Source organism: Haemorhous mexicanus, chromosome 1 (genome assembly GCF_027477595.1).
Source record: "Haemorhous mexicanus isolate bHaeMex1 chromosome 1, bHaeMex1.pri, whole genome shotgun sequence".
Classification (NCBI taxonomy): domain Eukaryota; kingdom Metazoa; phylum Chordata; class Aves; order Passeriformes; family Fringillidae; genus Haemorhous; species Haemorhous mexicanus.
The window spans coordinates 115,389,804-115,415,297 of record NC_082341.1 but is presented as its reverse complement, the minus strand read 5'-3'; the positions used below and the strand labels follow the sequence as shown (position 1 = coordinate 115,415,297).

The 25,494-nt window shown below is 40.4% G+C and overlaps 1 protein-coding gene across 1 annotated transcript in view; it reads right to left on the bottom strand.

The window, feature by feature from the left end:
- Positions 1–19,222, bottom strand: part of ASXL3 (ASXL transcriptional regulator 3) — a 126,753-nt gene extending 107,531 nt beyond the window's left edge. The window contains exon 1 of the mRNA XM_059860071.1: positions 19,126–19,222. Within this exon, the coding sequence (XP_059716054.1) occupies positions 19,126–19,179 (54 nt within the window). The 5' untranslated portion in view covers positions 19,180–19,222. The remainder of the gene's footprint in view (positions 1–19,125) is intronic.
- Between the last annotated feature and the right edge of the window lie 6,272 nt (positions 19,223–25,494).

The window sequence follows — 25,494 nt, the reverse complement described above, 5'->3', positions numbered from 1 at the left end:
GCCTACAGGACATTCCTATGTCCTCTACCCCCTCAGGCATCCATACAGATGAAGCTCATGCCATGGGTTCCCCAAAACCTACACACCAGCACACAAGTGCTGCATAAGTACTCAGCCCTGGCACCTTGCTGGCAGCAGACTGCACCTCTTAGGTGCTGACAGGACAAATTGTGAGGTTCTACACCTCCTCTGGCTTGTAGAACACATTCTCTTGCCTACTTAGTTTACAGTAGAAGTTTCACCAGCACTGACCCAGCTGGAAAACTTGGGTCAAAACTTTTAAAACTACAAATAATTATTTCAGAGAAGACACAAGGAACAAAAAAAAGCTCTGCCATCCAAAAGCGTTACTGAAATCTGTACTCTTTCAGTGATCACATGAGCAATTTTCCTGAAATGCCTCTAATTGTGGCAAGGATAAAAATCCTCCTTTGGCACCTATTTGGCACAAAAAAACTGAGACCTTGCTTAGGAACTAATGGAGCTGAGTGGATACCAGGCCCTGTCAGCTTCCTTTACATTACAGATAACAAAGGAAAGAACTGTTATCAGTGTGAATACATTCATCACTACTAAAGAAACAAAAATCCCCCTATAAAATTAAGAAACACCAAACCTTAAACATATTTGTTTCCATATATGCTGTTTTCTCTACTGGAAGATGATACAGATTGTTATTTTTCTGAGACACTGAAAGGTTTGCTGTATAACTTATGTTTCAGCATAGTAGGATTAAAAAAATAATTACAAAGAGCAAAACTTCACAGAAAAATCAACAGAGAGAATGAATATATCTTTGTTTCAGAAGCTTTCATCGCTTTATTTTCCTCAGGAAAGCATAATGTGTAAGGGTTACTTTTAATGTGAGAAATAGAATTCCTACTGGCTACTCCATGAATGTACCAAATTTAACAGGAGGTGACAGTTGTGCTGATTTTCTTGCCATTGGTTTACTATCAGAGCTTATCTTGTTAGACAGTGTCCTAAAGATACAGATCTAAGATTTCTAGAAGGCGAAAAAGAAAACAGAAGAGAAAATAGAACACAAAATATTTTAAACTATGAATTCTACATAAATATTCATACATATTAGTTGTGACCATTTTAATCACTTCATCCTGGTAAAATTGCTCACTTAAAAGGAGAAGTTTAATGCTGCAACTGACACTGATTGAATTGATGCACCATGAATATATTTATATTTATAGAATGTCTAATGACAGCAAACACAAAGCCATAAAAATTACACTTCCATTTTAATTGTGTGGGATAGATGGCAAGAATCTAGCTTAGGAAATTTACAGCATATTTTGCTGTTTTGGTGAACAACCAGGATAAGTCACACTGGTCCTCCTAACCTCAGAAGGGAAGTCCATAAATTTCACAACTCATTTGTCTGGACTGTTCCGCACTCACAGGATGATACACCCTTCAAAATAATAAGCAAATGGACATGCAGAACATAACTAAGAATCCTTCTTAATAATTGTATCCCAGAAAGAAAGACTACAATGCATGGAAAACACAAAATTAAATATCTGAGAGGTGTACAGCAAGTGTTAAGCTGAAAAAAATAGAAGTCCCTTGCAATCACAGACACAACAGAAATCCACTTTGAGTTCTTTAAGTTCCCTGAGTCCACCTGTTCAAGTACTGAGGGAAAATGGAAAACCAAAATTTCCACAAAATCAAAAAGGCAAACCAAAATTTCCACAAAATGAAAAATTTTGATCCAAAATCAATGGCTTGATTTTGAGGGGAGGGAGAAGTGTTGTTCATTTTAAACAAGAGAGTATTGCTTTTGTCTGAACAGACAACAGAAAAGAGCAGAATTAAGAGTCATTGCATGTTATGCACCTTTTTTCCTTCCAAAGCCTGCACAATTACTTCACATCAGGTTTTATTAGTCTGAATCATTACATCATTATGTACAGAGTACAGTTCACTGGCACAATCCAGATCTACTGTTTAAATTGCTCTGAGAATAGATATGATAAGTCATGTTTTTGAACTAAAGAAATACAGCCTTCTCAAAGAATGTATAAAGAGAGAATTCTTTTGTTAGCTGTCAGTGAGATTTTGCTATCTCTGTTAAATATATAATGGTTAGTGTCATAACGAAGATCAGCCATCATGTTATGGCATTTATCTTCATGAGTGAAGAGAGGAAGGGCTACTGTGATTTATTCCGTCTCTCCTCATGAGACGATTAATGTCATAAGAGATTAGTCTTCAGTACTGACTTGTACACAGAATATAACACAGGGCTGGAGTGGGATGCTTAGCAGTTTTAATTGCCACAAGTTTGGAAGCCCACATTACTTACATATGGCATGGTTGACAATTAGTCATCTAAGATTTTCAAAAATAGGAGAATATTCTGCAGCTCAGTAACTCATATCCACTTCATGTCACTTATTTGTTCAGTCCTTCTTAGCAGTGTTTCCACATGGTCCCTTCCCCCAACTCATCACCTAAGTCCACCCACACTTGTCCTCTTAAACACATCATTTATTGTAAAACTGAAGTCCATATTGCTGGTTTATATCGATTTTTGGTAGCATCTGTTTAAAGGTTTAAAAAAATTCACTATTTAACAACTATTACCAAGAAACATTTGTCACAACACAGGCAGATTAGTGAGAGTATATAATGGCTCTGCATCTAGGTTTGTATAAGATGTATAAACAGCTTCCTTCAAGATTTGAGAAGTTATGTGCTCACCTCTTCCCAGGGACCTTGTAAAAAAATCTGACCATCCTAAACTGAAGGAAATAATTTTTCAAAAGCTTATCAAATGCACACAGAATGTTTTGTTTACATGCTGCTCACTACTTCTTATGGAAGAAAATACTTCAAATAATACTGTAGTGAAAAAAAACCCAACCCAAACCAAAGCAAACCAAAAAACCACCAACACGATAAGCAGAAGTTCTGTTAAAAAGGGAAGAGTTATTTTTCTCCCAAACCAGAACATGAACATTCTGCATTTTCTTAAATCTCCTTTTCTGAATACTGCTTAATCAAAAAATCCCTTGATAAAAAATGGGTTTTGTTAAAAAAAGTAATTCCTCACTATTGGTGTACATCAAACAGAACACATTATTAAAAAGCTCTCATGATAAAGTGTTATCTTTATCTAGGCTTCTCAAATATTGACTTAAACATTTTTATCAGGCTGTTAATCACATCCACATTCAACATGAACAGCAACTGAGACCAGTCTTGACAGTCAGGTAACAGGGCAACATTATGGCAGGGGAAAAGTATTGTGAAAGCTAAGGACATTTCTTATTGATGGTAAGTGTATAGGAGAGAAAAATCAATGGGTCCTCATCAGTACAACTGTCTACCAACTGGATGCTGATTTTCCTTAGAGATTAAAACCAATAGGAGCAATCACTTGGCACAGGTGAACAAATTCAATAGGACCTCCAGTCTATAAAGGAGAAAAGTGAACAGTGAATTCAAGGCTGGAGTTCATGAAGAGACAAAATGCTGATTATTAAGCCAACAGTTTGCAATCAGATCTCAAAACAAAATACAGAACACGTCTTTATGCACGGGGGTACAACCTGAAACTGTTCAGTATAATCTGCAATTGTTGTGAAGGTTCCAAACTCCTGACTGCCTAAAGGAATTATTTCAAGCTGCAAGACTGGGTGACCTCTCCAAGTCAAGCAGGACTGGACTGACCTGCAGTCAATGGTTACAGTGTGAAATGGTCATCACCTACACACATCATGCAACTACCATCATCTAACCCCAGAATCACAGCAAAGTCATTGGTCAAAAGAGGGGAATCACAGAGGATTTTACTAGGGAATATAAATGCAGAGATGTCTCATAAAGCTGGACTTCCTGTTCAAGACAAGCTTCTATTTTTAGGGGTCCCTAATATCATTGTACATTTTTTATCCCAAGACTCCTCACTATACACTGAACAGAGGAACTGTTACCTTACAGGATGGTAACCGTAACCCAAGAAAAGCATAGAAAGAGAGAGTAAAACATGGCTGTTATACAGTATATTCTGTCATGGGTTCTTTGCTTTTTCTATGAGAAACAACATAGGTACACATGAAGATCTGAGTTTTCCCAAAGTCACATCTCCTCAGCAAACGTAGGACTAAAAATTGTCAGTTCTAGGAAATGCTACTGGCAAATAAATTCAACGTCTATGGGGTTTAGGCACATAACTTCATATTTAATGTTTTAGAAGCTGACAATAATACATTTTAGTTCTATGGAAGAATAACTTATTTTAGCTGTAGGGAAAAATTACAGTGCCTCAATTAGGGTTTCTGGTGTTAACTACTGACTTCATACTCTACCTTTAAAACAACCAGAATCCGAGAATCACTGAGGTTGGAAAAGACCTCCAAGATCTTCAAGTACAACTTTTGACCAAACACTACCTTGTCAACTAGACTACAGCACTGACTGCCACATCCAGGAATTTTCTGAACACTTCCAGGGATGGTGACTCCACCATTTTCCTGGGCAGTCTGTTCCAATGCTTATATTTCAGTGAAAAATTTCTTCCCGTTATCCAGCCTGAACTTCTCCTGGTGCAGCCCAAGGCCATTTCCTCTTGTCCTGCTGCTGGTTTCCTGGGAGACTATCCCCTACCTGGCTACAGCCTCCTTTCCGGTGGTTGAAGAGAATGATAAGGCCACCACCACCCCCCACTCCCAGCCTCCTTTTCTCCAGGATAAACACCCCCAACTCCCTCAGCTGCTCCTCATCACACTTGTGCTCCAGACCCTTCCCCAGCTGCCTTGCCCTTCTCTGAATTCACTCCATCACCTCAATGTCCTTCCCAGATGCAGGGGCACAGAACTGAACACAGGATTTGAGGTGTGGCCTGACTGGTGCTGAGTACTGGGGGACAATCACTGCCCCGATCCTGCTGGCCACACTATTGCTGATGGAGGCCAAGATGCCATTGGCATTTTTGGCTACCTGAGCACATGCTGGCTCATGTGTAGCCACAGTCAACCACCACCCCCTCTTTTTCCATTGGGTCACTTTCCAGTCACTCTTCCCCCAGCCTGTAGCACTGCTTGGGGTTGTTGTGATCCAGGTGCAGGACCCGACACCTGGCCTTATTGAATCTCACACCACTGGCCTCAGCCCATCGATCCAGCCTGTCCAGATCCCTCTGTAGAGCCTTCCTGCCCTCCAGCAGACCAACACTCCCACACAACTTGCTGTCAACTGCAAACTCACTGAGGGAGCACTCAATCCCTTCATCCAAATAATTTAAAAAGATACTAAAACGGATGGCTCCAATATTGACCCCAAAACTGAGTCCTGGGGGGAACACCACTGGTGACCAGACACCATTTGGATTCAACAGCACTCACCACTGCTCTCTGGGCTCAGCCATCCAGCCAGTTTTTAACCCAGTGAAGAGTGTGCCCATCAAAGCCATGAGCAGACAGTTTCTACACAAGAATGCTGTGGGAGCCAGTATCAAAGGCCTTCCCAAAATCCAGGTAGACAACATCCACAGCCTTACCCACATCCAGGAGACTGATCACCTGGTCATAAAAAGGTGATCAGCTCGGTCAAGAAGGACATACTTTCCTAAACCTGTTCTATCTGGGCCTGATCCCGTGGTTGTCCAGCATGTGCCACAAGATGGTGCCTTCCCAGACACGGAGGTCAGGCTGACAGCCCTGTAGTTCCCCAGATCCTCCTTCCAACCCTTCTTGGAGGTGGGCATCACACTGGCCAGTTCTCTGGTTGACCAGGACTGGTGACAAATTCTGGAGAGTGGCCTGGCTCTTCCACCAGCTCCCTCAGCACCCTGGTGTGTATCCCATCTGGCCCCATGGACTGGTGAGTGTCAGCTGGATTCCAGCCGGGCACTGCCTGCTCCCTCCTGGATTCCAGCAGGGCTCTGTTCTGCTCCCTCCTGGATTCCAGCCGGGCACAGCCTGCTCCCTCCTGGATTGCAGCAGGGCACTGCTTGCTCCCTCCTGCATTCCAGCAGGGCACTGCCTGCTCCCTCCTGGATTCCAGCAGGGCTCTGTTCTGCTCCCTCCTGCATTCCAGCAGGGCACTGCCTGCTCCCTGTCCCTGCCTACCAGCTCTGCAGGCTGCCTGCCTTGAGGATATTGGGTTTTTCTGCTGAAGACCGAGGCAAATAAGGCATTGAGTACCTCAGCCTTTTCCTCATCTTTGGTTACACTGTTCCCCTTTACACTCAATAAAGGATGGAGATTTTCATTGGCCCTCTTTTTGTTGCTAATGTATTTATAAAAACACTTTGTATTTACAATCTTTCACAGTAGTGACAACACGGGAGTTCTAGCTGAGCTTTGACCAATCCAGTCTTCTCTCTACAAGACCTGATGACATCCTTGTACTTTTTTTGAGTTGTCCGCCCCTATTTCCCAAGTTTATAAACTCTTTTTTTTCCTCTCCAAGTCCAGTGACAGCTCCCTGTTCAGCCAGGCCAGTCTTTTTCCCTGATGGTTCATCCTTCAGCAGCTAGGGACAGCCTGCTCCTGTGCCTATAAGATTTCTTTCTTAAAAGTATGTCCAGCTTTCCTGGACCCTCTGCTTTTAAGGGCTGTTTCCCAAGACGATCCCTGAACCACTGTCCTGGACAGGCTGAAGTCTGACCTCTAGAAGTCCAAGATAGTTTTGGTGAACCCCTTCCTTACTTTGCTGAGAACTCCATCATATTGTGGTCACTGTGCCCAAGATGGCCTCAGACCTACAGTCTCCAGTGGGAGAATCTCTCCAAAGGGAGAATCTAGATATTTTTTTATTGTTGTTGCTCCACTAAGAATATGGGCAAGATAATTTCAAACCGATTCTGAAAATTCTAATAGGAGATATTACTACCAAATGAACGAGATGACAAATGGGTTTTCTTTTTCATTTATTTCAAGGGCATTATTTATAATTTCAACAACACTCCTTTAGCTGAGATAGACCATAGTACAACTTGTTCTAAAAATAAACTGAATGTAACATCATGTAAACATAGTATTTTATTTCCAAGACAAAGGCCCTGCATTTTATAAAGGAGAAAAGACAGACTTTATTTCTTAATCTTGGTATTTTATTGAAATCCTTTTACTCTTAAAGTCTGAGAAAAATTCAAATTATAAAGATGAAAGTTTGGGGACTTTAGCTGATGATACAAAAAAAAGTGAAATCGTAGAAAAATTAATAAATAGACAAATAATATATGATTTTATCACTGAATTGAGAAACTGAGGCTTTTTCCTCATTTTTCTTATTGTCAGTCAGATTTTTTTACTTCCTTCACTATCTTTGCTATACCACTTCTCATTGGTACAAGAACACCTCCATTTTCTCAACTGCTGCCCAGTACAATATTGTAATTTATCTCCCCAGGATTACATCAGTTTTACCCAGGCATACACACTTTTCACCACATGACATGCTAAGAGACATAAAACCAGTTTCATTCTCTCCTACTAATCCCAGAAAATGTATGCAAGTGCTAAAAGTAATAAGCTTCATAACTATTATTATGTATGGACGGAGCATTTAAAACCTCTTTATTTTTTTCAGAACATTAATTCTCAGAATTCCCAGATTCCCTCCCTCTTCCTCCACACCCATATCTTTCTATAAAATTAAATTCAACATTTAACAACACCTGAACTCACACATGAAGCTTCTTGACATAACAGCTCCAGCAATGCAGATAACAGTGAAAAGGTGCACTGTTTTTAAATTTTCTTAAACCTTTTATTCTCTTTGCAGCTCTTTCAGAACCTTTCTTTTCCCCAACCACCATGCATATACACCAGTCTCACTTATCCAAGCTGCCACTTTTGTAGATCTGGCTTAAAATGAAGACAGGAGCATTATTTCACTCTATTTAACATTACTTTAAATAGCTTGAAACATTTTCCTACAGCTCAGACACTAATAAAATGAACTAGCACAAGAAAATTACAGTATGAAGCTGAGTCTGTCCTCATCAAGGACAGTTAAAATTGACTAACAATGACAGAGATATTATTTTCATGTTAATTTTTTTATTTAATGGAAGTGTTACAGATTCTGAGAATTGTAGAACTATAGAATGGTTTGGGTTGGCAGGGATTTTAGAGATCAACTGGTTTCAATGCCCTGCCTTGGGCAGGGACACCTTTCACTAGACGACATTGTTCAAAGCCCCATCCAACCTGGCATTGAACACTTCCAAGGACTGGGCATTCACAACTTCTCCAGGCAACCTGTTCTTGTATGCTTAGAAAGGTTTGATAATGTGTCACACAGTCTATTTCCAAGCAAGTAGCTAACCCTATGAATTGCTGGAGACAGAAATGTTCTATTATGCAAAATAACAAATATTTAATTAAATATTAATCTACAAAAAAAAAAAAAAAAAAAAAAAAAAAGAAAACCCAACAAAACAGGTCCCTGAAGAAAAAAATTATTTTTATTACTATTTTATTTATTTTTACTAAGGTATCTTAGATTTTTTTCTGTTTGTTCATTTTATTAAACAGATTAAAAGTCAGTAAGACGGCGCTTTTCTGATCTAACTCTCAAATATTATGTATGGATATACATTATATTTTTGATAAACTGTTTTGACTCCATTACTCCAATTTTTTTATAGCTCTCATCTTTTATCGATTTTTTTCACTGTGTAGTTCACAGGCCACCTGAAAGACTACCTTTCTGGGGTCCATGAAACACAATAGCTAAAACTGCTGCTCAGACACTGACTTTATTCTCAAAGCCTTATTATTGTTAATTTCTTGCATCATATCCTGCATCCTTCAGTCAGTCATGCAACTGTTTGTTCACACTTCTCCCATACTCCCTTTCACTGGAAAACTCCCCAGACAGCCATGGGAGAGCTCTGAAGCCTCCTCCTCAAGTGCCGATGCTGCTGGGACGGGAGGCTAAATTAACAACCCACAATTGTTGCAGTGAGCATCAAACATTTACTGCCATGGGCTGATCAGCAGCGCAGCTACTGAGAAGCTCCTGCGGAGGTACTTCGTAAATGCAACAATCGTCACTGATACATGTATCAAAGACATGCAGTAACTTGCACAGACAGACTGATAAAAATCTGCAAGTCTACCTTGTGAAGCCACAGCCCTCTACCTCTGAAGGGCTTCTACAAATCCAAGCCAGAGCATGTTTTAACATCACAACCACTTAGTGGGCCTCGCTGTCATTGGAACACTGTTATTACAAAGAGCAGGGAAGATCCTTCCTCACAAGACAACTGCAGCACTCAAGATGGCTCCAAGCAGTAATTCCATTTTTTTTTTCAGTGTTTGCTCCTTGGGAGCCAATCCTGTGCTCCAAAAAGCACAGATTTCAGTAACAGACTTTTTCTGAAGACAAGGGACGTAAGTCCAAGACAAAGTCATAGGATTGGTTATCCCTGACATTTCACTCAGATGGGTAGCTCTCATCCCAAAATCAGCAGGGGAAGTTGGCACTGAGTCAGCTGATCCCTGAACACTGACTGGAGGAACAGGATTTTAGCCTGAAAAATCTGACTACAAGATGAAACTGGGAGCAGCACCCATTTCTTGCTCTTGAAAATTGTCTACACAAAGGATGCTGAGGCTCATTATGGACAGACCAAATGTCCCAGGCATGTAGCCTCATTTCTGTGGTTCTCCCAGTCAGTTTCACAGGCCTGTGACCCAATACCTGAAAATCCACATACATCCATATATATATATATAAATATATATATATATATATAAATGATTAGAACTGAAAGTCAGGAATTCAAGGGACCATATCAATACATATAATCCTTATTCTTCCCTCCCACCAAATACTTCCTCTTGGGATATCTAGCAAAAAGCACTTCAGCTGTTGCTCAGGAGAGCACATACTTATAGAGCCATGAGTCATCCTGAAGCCAGCAACAAAAAGGTATTAACATCTCTTTGATAGTCCGTTATTTGAAGATTTCTTCTACAGTGAATTCTGAGCTTTTTCCACACCTAGACGATGAGCCTCATGACATTATTCTACATTTTAATTTTTAAAACAGAAGACGTGTAGTTGCAAAATGTCTCAAAAATCTGCGCTATGAATGAAACAAATTATGGAATAGATTAGAATGCATTAAGCACTACTGCTGTATGTAAAAACCTGCTGCAGCCTTGCTGCATCAAACTCAAAAAAAAAAAAAAATCAAGATACTAAGCCCAAATTGCCTCAAAAAACCAGAAAATATGAATGAGAACCACTAACTGGATAAAGAATTCTCAATCTGTACTAGAAAACTGATGTTTTCTGTCTAGTCACTGTCAGAAAAAACACAATGCATCGAAATTCTAAATCATGCTTATTGGACAATTTTTCCTAATAATTTTTTTTTCTTCGTTCTCCCATTTTTTAAAGCAGAATGTAATTTTTCACTAAAAGAGCAGATTCTGGCAAAGCCAGACAAGTAATGGCTCCTATCAGTAATAAAAGTTAGTAATTTTATTGATTTCACAAAACTAAAACTTACTGGGGTTGTATGACTTCTTTTCAAGTAGGAACAGACAAGGTGACCTTGAGGCCCTTTCCAACTCCACCTTCCATCAAAGCAATGCTTTAATTAAAATGCTTTTCTCAACTGAAACACAAAGTTCCAAAGAGGTTCTCATTGGTCCTACCACCCTGGAATTTCTAAATTACAGAAATTCCAAATGAGATTAAAGAAGCTAGTGTGATCAGAGAATGTAATGATTTTGAGATAGCTGCCAGAATCTTGGTCCAGAAAAATGACAGCAGGCTATGGAAAATAAGGGTCTATTTTTTCCTCTTACCCTTGCTAGGTAATATTGGCAGGCAGGCATAGTGACATGGAATGTCACATGCTTCACTGATACAGCAGTGCCAGCAGGTGATGGAAAACTGGGAATTTTTAAGGCATAAAAAGAATTATCATTTATCTAAAAATAGGTATCAACAGACATTCAGTTTCAATTTATGGGACAGAAAAAGAAATAATCAAACCAGATGGTGTCACTTAATGAAAAATAGTTAAGTACTTTGGCAACACAATGATAGTGATAAAGTGTCATCTTATATAAAAAAGAAGGTTCAAGTCACAAAAGTAGGAACAAATTATGTGGGACATGAATTTGACTGCAATTTACTAGACTCTAGAAATTTCACAAGGCATCTCACCAAATATGTGAACCAGTACACATTTGGGCAGGCTTCCAAGCCGATAAGAGTCAGCTGAAATGGAATCAACCTTTGACCTTTAAATGTTTGATATATACTTCGGCTAAGGCTCTTTTCCTTCTCTAGATGTTAAGTTACACGGGAGGTTAACTAGGATAAAACAATTATAAACCCTGATTGATTAATTAAATTCCTAATTCTGACTGTCTATAAGATCTAAGCAAAATCACAAAAAAGAAAGAAAATAGCCTTGAGTTCTCCAAAGCAAATAACCTAGTAGCTCAGCATCTTGTCTCTCTCAAGGAACACTTCTGAAGTTGAAGAGGTGTAGGAAATGTTGTTATCTGTAAGTCAGGCTATGTTCTATAGGATGCAACTGTCACCCACAGGATAATGATCTCTAGAGCTGACCCACTAAAGCCGTGAGGAGATTCTCATCATGGGCTAGTCTAGACCAATCTATGCATATAGGAGGACAAGTTTCAAAACATGGCATGTAATATGTGCCTTCTAAGCAAATTACTTTCTGATGATCCAAAATCATGAACAATAATCTAGGATGTGACCTGGAATATCTTCTACACAGAACTACAGCCCATAGTCTAATGAGTCTGATGATTCCAGAGCAACAGACTGAACTGCGGCTGCTGATCCTGGCAAATGCTGTCAGACAGAAACAAAACTCGATGCTACACTACAAAGCAAATCTTAGACACCTGAAGTACAAGAGGCCACATCAGCCATAAGCTGCAATGCAAAAGCTGGATGCCATATGTTAAAAAACTCAAGTAAAAGTTCCTCCAATATTGAGGAAAGTCATGTGCCAGGGCCCACAGAATTTGTCTTTCTGAGCTCATGAAGTTATAGAGAGCTGAATTCTTAAGTCAAAGGATGAAAATATCAGATCACCCAGATGTTTCTGTTTCAATGTCACAAACACCAGAGCTTGCTTGAACCAAAGTTAATGGAGCTCCTCTAGACCCCTTCAACACTAAGTGCCACCTCTAACCACAGTCAGTGCACTGACATCAAAAAAGCTCCAGCATGTACTGCCAGATGGTTTATCTGTCTTCTTACACTCATTTGATGCCTGTGCTAGAGCCCTATCATCATTCAGAAAGTTGTAGGTCATTGTTTCAAACTAAGATTAGCTGCAAGTAATCAGTAGGCACCTCTCTACCATTTTACATCCCCAGCAAGTACATCTCCCAAGACAGGAACTCCAGCAACAGAAAACTGTCTGGCAGGACCTCTCAGAAAGAGAGCAGCCTCAGAGAGCCAGTATGTCAACAATTTGGGGTTCTTTAGGCATGTTAATTGTCATTCAAAGTTGGTAAGTGATTAAATGAACCACTTACGACCAATCTGTTGTGCTTGAGCAGCACAAGGATCTGCTACCTAAACTCACAGGATGAGCAAATGGCCTGTACCAGGATGTACTGCTTATTGCCCTGCCTTTGCATTGGAAGCTGACCCAGAGTGAAGGCTAAGATATTCGGTTTCTTCAGTCTGCAAATTCCTCAGAAGGAGGATTTGCTCAGCTTCATCTGGAAGCCATGGAACAAAAATGAAATAATTTCCACTAATCACATCATCTCCCAGGTTCTTACAGCACAAAAGGAGGCCTCTATTTAGTTACTGCTATTTACAGGGAATACCAAGACCATCATCATCACACCAAGCAAAACAGAAAACACTTAGAAGCTTACAACATGAAAAAAAAAAACAAAAAACAAAAACCCCATTAAAAAAGCTACAAAAGAAAAACTTACTCCAAAGTCAAGAGGTCAAGTTTAATACATGATTCTCCACATAACTGCAAGTTGCTGATCACAGTATAAAGAGCAAAAGAAGCTCCAGCAGGGAGTACAGTAGGTTTGGTTTCCACATTAAGAACAGCATGCTGCCTGGTCCAAACTAAGATGCTGTAATGGCATGGTTTGGATACAGGGACTTGGTGATCTGGTAATCTGGGCTAGCAAGTCCAAACTTACCTAGCTGTGAAAGGTGGTAGGGTCTGGAGTGTGGTTAGTGGAAACTACTTCACTGTTGTTGCACATGCAACTGACCAAATCTACTCTTGAAAGAAGAAAAACTAGAACAGTTATTTCAACAGAAAACCCAGTATGTCAGGAAAATATTGGCTCTTCTAGAGAAAGGTAAACCAGAAGACACTGGAAATATTTACTGTAACAGGGAACATTAAATTGTACCTTAAGGCACTGAGAACACCTTCACACTATTGAGGAATGGTCATATTTAGGTTCCTGATAGGGTCTTCTCCCATGTTACCCTGCTTTGACAGAAATAATGTGACATTACTGAAAACAGGTCCCATTCCTGGGTAAGGTTCTTGCCTATCTAAAGGTCTCAAATGCCAAGGGTTAAAGAGCTGTCTCAAGATAAAGAGTTACTATCTCATTTCTCTCAATCTACGCTAGAAAAATGCAAAAGGTGAGCTGAAATGGCATTGTTTGTAGATATTATTTATTTACTTATTTATTTTAAATAAAAAATACTAACCCCACACTTATTAATGGTATTTCACACTAACAAAATAAAATATTGACACTAAAACCACAGAAGGCAGGAAAAAAAATAAGAGCAGGTTCAACCTTGTCTAACAACTGCAAAAATTACTTTGAATAAAACAAATGGGAGAAAACCCTAGAGCAAACCAAACTAAAATGCAGCTCTTCAAAGCAGCATTGATTGTGGATCAAAGGGAAAGGCCATCAAAACTTCCCAAGCCACAATGTTTCTGCATGTCTGAAAAAGAATTAACTCAGAACAAATATGGAAATAATAGCAGGTCTCTGTTAAGCCAACAACAAAGAAATCCTTAATACTGTAAAACAAAGTTATATCAAATTTTCCATTTTTAAAGATACATGAAGCTCCTTTAGCACAATGCTTTTAAATGTTATTTATAGAAACAAAATCAAAGACTTAACATAAAAGTCAAAGGGATTATCATCAATGGTCTAGCTATGCAGAAGTTACTCTTCTAGTTTTCTGTTTCATTTGTGGTCTTCAAATATAAAGATGCAATACAAAAATACTTCCATCCCAAAATATGATCTGTTTCAACTACATTATCTCAGCATAACAGATGAAGTAACAATCAGCTTTTGGACAGCCAGCCCCATTAAACAGTAGCATGCAAGCTAGCAATTCCAATCGCTGGTTTTCATGGTTTTTTTCAGCATCAATTTGCCTAATTAATTAGCATATTTTTCCTAAAGTTTAGAAGAGGAAAAAAACAGCTCTTAGTTAAGAGCTGGATCCTGTCAGGAGACTACTGCAAGAAACACATGAATTAAGATAGGAATATTACTCACCCAATATGCACATCACCTGAACCACAAGGACTCTCCATAGAACTGGAAAGCACATAAGCCCTCAGTAACACAAGAAAACCTTTATTTCAGAACAAAATTTGGAGAAGAAAAATCAAAAATACTGGAGAGGTGATCCAGCACACAAATAACCACACAAGGACTACTGCTCTCATTCTTGGGATTTTCTTCTGCTTTATTGTCAGCTTGTGGCAGAGACTTAATCCAACTACATTTCAAAATACCACTTACTGGAAAGGGCAATAATAAGGGCAAGCTATTAAAAAAAAAGTGTTTTTAAAATGTTATCATAAACTATCACCCTTCAGAGGCAGATGGTCTGTGCTTCTGAGCTCTGCATTCCCAAAATGACCAGTCTCCACTCACTCTGTTCAGGCCTTTGGTTCAAAGTCCTACGAATAACAATGGATCATGTCTCAAAGTCAAACGATAAAAGTTGGATCACTGCAGCCTACTTAAAATTGTTATCAGTTTTTATGGGGCAGAGTATCCTTGGGCATGTTTTGTTCTCAGTATTTTTCATTTCAATAGTTTTTATGCAGAATTTTATGACATTAAATTTTTAAGAGGCAGAATTCACTATTTCAGGACTTCCAGCAATAGCTTGAAAGTCCTTGTGAAGCTAAACAGATTTTTCATCTGAAAGGAATCACTACAAATTGCTTTAACTACTCAAGTGTTTAACCTTTCTATACAATTTTAATGAGTTCCATGTATGATCAGAAAACAACAATACGGCTACATCAAATGAGGATCAACTAAGAGACAAAGGAAAAACAGGATGTTTCTCCTCCTTCCTTGAAAGGTTTTCTTTTGTTCTCATTCTTTTAAGTGTTCTATCTTAGTCTATCAGACACAAAAAGCAGAAAACTGGCATGGAGATAATGCCCAGGTCATACATAAGCACTGCTGTAGTCTGCTGCAAAGTACAAAGTGAGTTGACATATCGGGTCTACATCAAAGACATGCCCTTTGGCAGGTTGTAAAGACAAGTTGCAATTTTGTCCATAAAAATGTGTGTTCTACAAAATGGGCTCTGTAACATGAACTGTTAGTGGTATGCCACCATTCCATTGATCCTGCACATGCGTTCATTTCTCAGGAATGCTTGTAAGCTGGGCTATGCCTTGCCCTAAGATAAGCAGACTTGCATGAGGAAAAAAAGCAGTGTGTCACAGACAGAAAGATTCTACTCTCTGCAGGAGACTTCTTCCATAAAATGCAAGTTCTGGTAGAGGGCATGCCAGTGGCTCCTGCTTTATTGCCTGTAACACATACATGGTATTTACAGTAAGAGACTAATAGAATGGGAGACCTTTCCTGCTAATGTTTTAAAAATTAAGAGAACAGCTTGAAAAAACACTGCATTGCAGGAGGTTTTCAAAGACTCCTTAATCAAATACTGAAATAGAGTAAATACAACACTGACAGTCTGGAGCCTCAGCACTTACACATTGCAATGTGTTTGAAGACAGTCATGTAATATATTTTTCTGAATTACTTCTGCTTTTTTCATTGTGAATATGGGAAACAGAGAACTGTGAAACAACTCCAGGCTCAAGTCCAGTTACTGTGTTCCTTTTTATCCATAGCTATTATACGGTACATTACGAGTTTCAATATAGATTGAATACAGAGACATGACCATATCAATTTCTGTCATAATTACTGTGAGAGAAGTAGTAACAGAGAATGAATGAGGCAGAAGTGTAGCCGCAGAAGGAAGATGATTTTACGACTGTGAAACAGAACTACTACAGAGACGCTGTTGGTATCATAACTACCTCTCCCACAGATTTCCTGAACAGCTTTGAGTAAGGTACTTAATCTTTCCATGTCTCAACTCTGCATGGGTAAAGCAGAGGTCAAAATACTTAACCTCATAGGCATGTTGCAAGTATAGAAACATTTGCATTTGGGAAGCTACTGGGTGCCGCTAATAATAGCTGTGTGTGTACAACTGAAATAAAATGAAAATCTGCTTCAGCACTGTTTGAAAAGTGAACAAAAAAATTAAGTATGGCACCTCACAACAAACAAAGAAACCATAATTAAAATTCTGCAGCTCTAGTAACTGGACTTATAATAGTTGGGAAACTGGCATGAAAGTACATCATTTAAAGTGCACATCATAATATATGGACATGAAAAACAGACCAATAAAGCAATGCCAGCAATGTAATCTGTATATTTCATACTTTTTAGCACTTCACTTTGAAAGCCTAATATTGTTACAATGTAAGGGATTTTATAGAAAATCTACAATGTAAATATCCATACAGTGCTCTATGCACACAATTTTACAACATATTGATCTAGGTAAGTCATGAGTCGTTTTTTGTGAGTAGGTATCAATCACTTCATTGTTTACTTGTCTGTGGAAAGAAATTGATTTAATCAAACCTTGCAGTAATACATTATTGATGTATCCCAAGAAAACAAAGTCATAATGAACCATCAGGGTCCTAACATAAAACATTGTAAGGAGAAGCAATTTCGGCTTCAATCTTTCCTAGTGATTTGCAAACATAGGTGACTGTATACAAGTAGCAAAGACTAATGCAAGACTGTAGCTGGTCTGAGCAGCAGCACATGTCATTCACATAACAGACTTGGGACAAGCTCTGCAGAACTTGGCAACCCCAGGAAGCTGGACAAACCACACTGTGGACCTTGTGTAGCTCCACCACTTACATACAGCAGTGTATCATCTTACATGCTACTTGATTTTAGCAAATCATTACTCTTCTAGGGGGAAATGTGAAGCAACAGGACATCATGAAAATAAGACTCTTAGCCCTTCTTCACAGCAGTGGCTCAGCCTTTGTTCTCCAGAGGCTTTAAACTTTTCCATATATTAGACCACATGGGAACAGTAATTTTTCTCGATACACAATAAATTCCTTTATGCCCATTCGTCAAACAAAATACAGCTTACAATGGTAACTGTAGCAGCAGCTTGAAAGAGTAAAGTTAGGATAGCAATTTGATGTATTTTATAGACTTTTTGAATGCATGTTCGTCAGCTTAGAGCGCGGAGAAACAAGTACTGGAGCAACATCTGCTGCCAAAACTACTTTGGCAAAGGCGAGTATTTTACTGCAGTAAAACTTCTGTTACAATCACGAGAAATAAGAGAGTACAGTAGCGACACCATATCAGAGCATCTTCACTAATGCTGCATTATTACAAAATGTTGGGTGATGTATAACGAGCCACATCAGAATTTAGCACTGCCCAAGCCTACGAGAGTACCTCGATACAGCTTACAGAGACATCTATAGGTAGTGTCAGTCTAATACCTTATAATTATTTACGTAGGAGAGAGAGGCTGAACTTCCTATCTAGGAATTCATATAATGAGGTGAAAACATTTTTACAAGGAAGGTGCTTCACAAATACACGAAACAAATAATAGTAATAAGATAGCATTACCCACTACCAGAAACAGATGCAAGACTAGTAATGGCATGTTACTTAAACAATTCAATCTGTATCAGAGATGAATAAAAGATAAAGTTCGTGTAGATACAAAAAAGCAGTGTAGCCAGCAACCTATCTTTCCAGATTTGTCATCTTTCTACGCACTCGGCTGGAACTGAACCAGACCCAACTTTGCAGAAGACACGCATACAGACGTGTACAACCATACGTGCTGTACCGTGCGTAACTATTTGTTGTAAAATTCCTCGAATAGAGAGAACCCAGACGTACTCCGAAACGGGAAAACAACATAAACGATGTACTGTGTTACACTTAGCAAACAGTAATACAGAATCATGAGAACAGATACAGTAGGGTAAGGGAGACAGTTTCTTAATGAAGTGGGAATGGACCGAGTCTCCAGAGCCACGGAGCCTTTCCACAAGCGGGTTACATTGCCCTGGACATTGCCCAAATCCGTGGTGAAAATAAAGAGGGTAAAGCGAAATCCCAGGTCAGAGTTGTCTCTAACGCCCCTCACCCCTGTCCTGTCCCCATAAAGAGATGGAAAGGCAAATCCCGGCTATTTCACTTTTCTCTAGATTAAAAAGAGGGATTTCCTCGGGATATCTGATGCACGAACTTTGCAGAGATAGACACAGTCCCTGGGTATTTACACACACACGCATGCAGAAAGAAGAAAAGAATAGAGGCATTTCCTCACGCACACACCGCAGAAGGGACGTAGGTATTTCTCTTCTCCAGGCAGGCAGGGACGGGCGGCAGAGCCGCGGGCTGCCCGGACCGCCAGCCCGGCTCAGCCGGGCACCCGCACCCTCCCGGCGCGCCCGCACGGGCACTCCCGCGCTCCTGCCCGCTCCCTCGCACACACGCCCCGGCTCTCCCTCCCTCGTTCTGGAGTCCCTCGCACACTCTCTGCCCCAGACTCGCTCACACGCTCTCTCTCTGTCTCTCCCCCTCCCGTCCCGCCTCACAGTGGCCCCGACCGCCGGCAACAAAGCGGCGGGCGGGCAGCGCGCCGGGCTGGCGGCGGCGGGACGCACTCGCCCCGCGCGCACACACACACACACAGACACAGACACACACACACACACAGACACATACACAGACACACACACACGCACACACACAATGCTGCCGCTGCCACCGCGGCACCTACCAGGCGGGCAGCCTCGGCCCAGGTGCGGTCCTTCTTCTTCCTCTTGTCTTTCATGTTTGCATCTCATTGAGGTGGTTCGGGGGGGGGGGGAACGGGGGGAGGGCGGACCGGGAGTGGGGGGGGGGGCCCGGAGGGGTTCCGCACGGACAATGATACGGTGACACCGAGCTCTGGAGCCCCCGGGGCGGGAGGGGCGGGGGCGGAGGAGGAGGAGGAGGAGAAGGAGGAGGAGGGTGGGGGCAGAGGCTCCCCGCGGCGGCGGCACAGCTGTGACAGCTTGAGGGATGCTCCGCCGCGCTCACAACAATGCGCTGTGACGTCACGCGGGGGAACCGCGCCCGCGCCCAACATCCCCACGGCGGCGGCGGCGGCGCCCCCCGCCCCAGAGCGCGCCCGCCCCCCAAGCCTCGCGAGAGCGGGGCCGCGGGCCGGGGGCGGCGAGGGGAGCGGGATGGCGGGCCGGCCCGCGCCGCCGCACTACAACTCCCGTGGTGCTCCGCGGCGGCTCCCCGGGGACGCGGCGCTGGGGGCGCTGCCGGGGCGGGGGCGGCGGTCGGAGGTGGTGGCGGGAGCGGCCCCCTCGGCCCCTTCTCCTCCTTCTCCGCCCTCTGCCCGCTTCGCGCCGCGTCGCGTTCCGTAAAAGCAGCTCAGCGTGCCGCCCGGCCCTCCCCCGGAGTGCGAGCCGATCGCTGGCCCCTACTTACGGCTGGGGCGGTCCCCCGCCCCGGCGGTGCCCGCCCGTGCCCTCCTGGCTCCGGCCGGAGCCGCTGCGGGAATGCCGAACCGAAGGCAGCCCCGGGCGGGCCGGTGCCGGCGCGCAGGGACCCCGCGTTAGCGTTTCAGCTCCTCTTCTTGTCGGAACAGGAAAGAACATCTTGTTCCAGTGTGTAAACAAAGGGAGTTGGTCTGCTGCGCTCGTAAAACCGCCGAAGGAGGTTTTCTTTAATTGGATGACCCAGGATTAAGATACCCACGAAATGCGGAGCGAAGGGACTTGGCACACCTTCCTGAGTTGCAGGATATTGTTATGCGGGGTTTTTTTTCCCTCCGTGTTTCCTCCCTTCGCCCAGATTATAAACTGCATTAGGAATATTATCGAAATACATTAGGTATATTTTGTTCGTATTGAAACGAGTTAGAAGTTATTCAAGGTTTTCTGTATCCATCTATTCAGTGCCTGCTCTCCCTCTTTTGTCCTCTCAGCAGCACCTGTGTTACGCCTTGCCTTATTTCTTTGGTAATATTAAACCTTATTTCTCCGTAAATACACAGTTTATGGGGTAGGAAAGAATTACGCCAAACCAACTACCACAGGGCTTAGCCTGTTTTATGAAGAAAACGACCAGGACAGCCCTGAGAACCTTCAATCTCTCAAGGAAACAGAAGAACCTGATAGCATCCCCCCAAAACTCTAAACGAGCACTCAGTCTGGTGTTTTGGATCTTTCTCTGCATATTTATATTTCAGTGGGAAATGATGCATGGAAGATAGCACCTTTCCAGATTTCATCATTCACTCCCACTTATGTAAAAATATTAAAAATATGAGAAAACAAAATTCTGTTAAAACAGCTACTTCTCAATTTAGTTTTGATTCCTGTCTATATAACATTAAGCAGAGGGTTTGAGTATGCCTCAGAAGTGTCTTTGAGAAAAATGTCGCAGCTGCAATGTTTCAGTTTTGACAGCGAGGTTGTGCAAAAATTTTTACAATCAGTCAGTTGTCGAAACAGGTACATATGCCTTTGTTATTTACTGAATGCTTCCTTTGTCACCTTAGTAACACTTAGAAAGAAAATTCTTGCTGTTACTGTCACTTTTCTATGTTTTGTGATTTTGACTTCATTTCCAGAGACCTTTTTATGTCTCTGTCCTACTTCAGTTTTTGGTTTGTTTTTTTTTTACCATTGTATTTCCTCACCTTTAGTGCCTTTGTATTCCAAGTCATGCAGGTTTTATTCACATCTCATTGCCCATGCTAAAAGTCTAGGTCTGTAGTAATTGAGTACTTCATTGCAACTGCCTTTGAAATACCTTCATTGTTTTCAGTACTGAAAATGCAACAAAATAGAAAAAACATAGGGACGTTTATCAGTCATTGCTATCATAGCTGGCTGTTGGAAGACAGAAAAATATTCTGCATTAGTTCCCATCTCTTCATAGGTGGTTGCTTCACCTACATAACATGAACTTCTGTTATAAGACCTCTGCTTTTTCAATGGTGGTATTGGACAGAAAAGGACACTGGGGAAAAAACCACAGTGAGCCCCTAAGGCTAATCTGACTTTGTGGATTTTTGGTTGATTTGCTTGGTTTCTAATATTGTTGGCTGCAGTTAGGATCAGACTTCCTTTTGGTATTTCTGTGGACCCCTGGAGTAATCTTTTTAGTTCTATTACAATGGTTAAATGACAGTGTCATGCTGTCATTTAATTTGTTTGCATCATTCTTACACAGTCCAGGTGCTCCTAAATCATAGAATGGTTTGGATTGGAAGGAACTTTAAAGATCATCTAACTCCAACCACTCTGCCATGGGCAGGGACATCTTCCCCTAGACCAGGTTGCTCAATGCCCCATCCAGCCTGGCCTTGAAAGTTCCCTCTGTTGTTCACATGAAAATGGTTGTGAATCATATAGTGACAGCTATGGCACTGCCTTTGCTGGAGAAAGAAAACCTGTTATACTGTTTGCTGTATTGGAGGACCCACTGGAGAGTACCCACCAGAGCAGAGAGCTGGGGGGTACTCTCTGTGTTTCATGATGGGATTAAAAAAAAACCAAAAAAGAGTCTGTACTCCTGAAATAGATTTTTTTTTCTGCAATAAACGTTGTAGCTGAATTCAGTAAAGTTTGCCAGCATACACAGAAACCAAGTGCCTCAACAGAGCAGAACACTTCTGCTTTAAGGGAGTTAAAGTCTTGTGTAAGTCTAGAAGTACAGCAGAAAAAGGTCAAGTTCATCTTATGAAAGAAGACATTTGCTATTGATTATAGATACTGTTTACTTCATGAGTTGGACCTGATCCCACAGGAGATCATAACTGTTGCTTCTCTAACTGAATTGGCAATAGGAGAATTGAGAAATGGTGAACTGCCTTCAAACTGCAGCCATTGGAACTATGGCTAAAAGCTCAGCATATATAATGTGTGTGTGTAAATATATATGTGTATGTGTGTGTAAATATTTACAGAGTATTGTAAACCACATTGGATAACCTGCAAATACTACAGAAAGATGTTGCATTAAAATACATAATGAATTTTTACCTAAGCAATATTTATGTGATGTTACGGGACCAGATGTTACTGTTTTGACCATGGATGGAATCAGTTGTTTATTATGGATGTATTTGTGTTTAGATACATTTTCTTGCATCCATAGAATGGCCAAATGATACTAAGATAACATTGGAGGCTGCTTTCCTAGCTTCAGTACCCAGAGAATGCATTTTACCTGAACTGCTATAGAAGTTTTAGGCTTGACATTATCTAGTAAGCCACCTGAAGAACATTATTATAGTTTCTTGCATACAAAAATTGCTTTTGAAGTCTACTGCCAATTTTTATTCTTGTGTACAGTAATACTCCTGTTAAGCAGAAATCTGTGACCTCCACATCTTATGCAAGTGTTTATATATATATAAATATGGATTGCTTCAATACAGTGAAACACTGTTTCAATACAAATTCCAGTTTCAGCTCTTACAAAAGAACTAGTATCAGCTGTTATATGAAAATGCCATATGTGTGCAGAATGATTTATTCACAGCATGACAATTCAATCTAATGTGCCACTTCTACAATGGAAATTATATTCTCTACAATTGAACAAGAGATGTTGAGTTACAAGATAATTAAGAGAATATCCCAGAAGATACTAATGGAGTCACTGCATTTCCTAAATTAGTGTTAGCACAGTGGTGACAAAAAGAAAACCATAAAATATGGGTTTGTGTGGACTTATGGGAAACCAAAGCCATTGGGACTGACAACTGACAGTTAACCATTTATAGATACTGGTGTCATAGTTGTAGAGTGTGTTTTATACTATTGATTTAAAGAATGGCTATTTCCAAGTATCCGGACAGTTTGAGCTTCACAGCATTTATTACACTTAATGGAACTTATCTCTTTTAATCATATGCCATATGGACCTGAATCAACATCCCAAGTTTTTCAAATATGTTACTAAGTCATAATAACAAGCTCAGAATCTTGTATTATCAGGATGATGTTACTGTTTTTGAAAAGTCTCCTGAACTTGATGAAAAAAACAAAATCCTATAGTCTATACTTGATACAGGAGGGTGAAAGTTAAATTTTGCTAAATACTAACTCATATGCACAGAGTATTCTTTTCTTGAGCATGCCATTTCTTCTTTGAGATTGGTAGAGGTCATAGAATATGTGGAAGAGCTCACTGTTCCCCCCCCCCCCCAAAAAAAAAAAAAAAAAAAAAGAAAAATCGCAACCATAATTTTCAGTTCTTGAATCAAGGTGGACATTATTTAGGTACAGCTAAGTTATGTACATTTATTCCTAACTGTGTAATACATGAAGACTATTAGAAACAGTGTACTGTGAAATCTAAAGAGTTCCTGAGACCTATCTCACCTTAGCAAATTTTCAAATAATGGAAGCTTTGACTGTAAATAATGAGGATTTATTCTGTTTGCTTTAGAGTTCACCACAATTGTCATTACTTTTTGTCTCAGACCAGGAATGGCCAAATAAATGTAAATGTAGGGCTATTTCTGTAAATGTAGGGTTATTTCCTTTTCTCCCTCCTATCGCTCTCCAGCAGGCAGATAAAAACTCACATCTTTTTTATGGCCCTGCAGCTGATCTTATAAATGTGGTTGCAGCTAAGCTGTGGTCCATTTTGCCCTCCCAACATGTGAGAAGTGATACACCCAGCACAGAGAGCTTCCCAAGCAGTCACCTTCCAAACTACCTCCAGGCAGCACTTCCCTTGGCCATGCTGGCCATCATTTTTCATACTACGGATATGGAGCCATCCTTTCCCAAATCCATAGGGACAATTTCTATGAGAAGACTCTTGTCTTTGAACGGTGAACAGTTTACAAGATGCCATAAAAATGTTGGAAAGAAAATATTTCTTTGTACATACAAAACAGAAGAGCAGAGAACCTGCCTCTGAGGCATTGCACCCCAACTGCATATAGATCACACCTCCTGGTAGTTCTGTAAACCTCATAGGAGAAGGAAATGTCTGCAGATGGCTGACAAGATTACTTTCATTTTTATATGACACAGTTTAGTCAAATCAAAACCAGAGCAGCTGATAGTTTATCTCATCTGCTCTTTTTTAGATGCTTATCTAGTTGATTATGTGGAAGTTGCCACATGGATTATAAATATGCAATTACAAGAGAAAAAAAAATAAAACTGTTTACCTCTGGTGTCTGATTTAACAGAAATTACATCTCTTCCTATCTAGAAAGAGATTCCAGAATTCCAAATGTATGGATGCTATTCTAATACCATATTTCAACCTACAGAATGAAAGATAAGACACGTGAAGAAATATCACCTGAAGTTATATAGGATTTCAAGGAACTGTGAAGGTGTCCCAGAGGAGTTACAGGCAAAATTTATACAATGTGCTCATGGTAAGTCTCAAGTTGTCTCAACAAACCAATGATTGCAGGACAAGTACTGGCATCCCGAACCTGATATGAAGGACTGAAGTTTAATACTAAAACTACTTACCAAAATTAAGACAAGTGACTCATGCAGTACATTACAGCCTACCCCTTACTTTTTTTTTATTCTGTGAATAACTGATATCACAGTCAATTTTGGCAAGCACATTTTTTTTTGACAATTATTCCAAAAAATCTAGCTATCTTTCTGTGATAGGCAACCATAAAATGACCCAACAGACCATTTACATTGTGTGACATCTGCTGCTACTCTTGCTTCCTAATCTTTTTTCACCCACAGTTCAAAGCTGTAAGAGTTAGTACCATTTAACTTCTTACAATGAATTTTTTTTTTCTGAGAATATATATAAAATGTCATCATCATGTAAATCATCATTTATGGTAAAGCTGATGAGGAACTAGAATTTTAAAAGAGAATTCACAGATGACCTGAAAAAAATACAAAAAAATAAAAAAAAAAAAAACCAAAACAAAATAAAAACAAACAAAACCCCTAAACCAAACAAAAACCAAAAACCCAAACAAACTTTGAAGACCTTCTCAATGGACTAATTGCAGATTTAACAAGTCACATGCCATACATGTAATTGCATAAATAATTTCCTAAACTGATGCCTGGAAACCTACACACATTGAACTAAATGTTGCTGTGTTGAGACTCAGATACAAAACACACAGTCC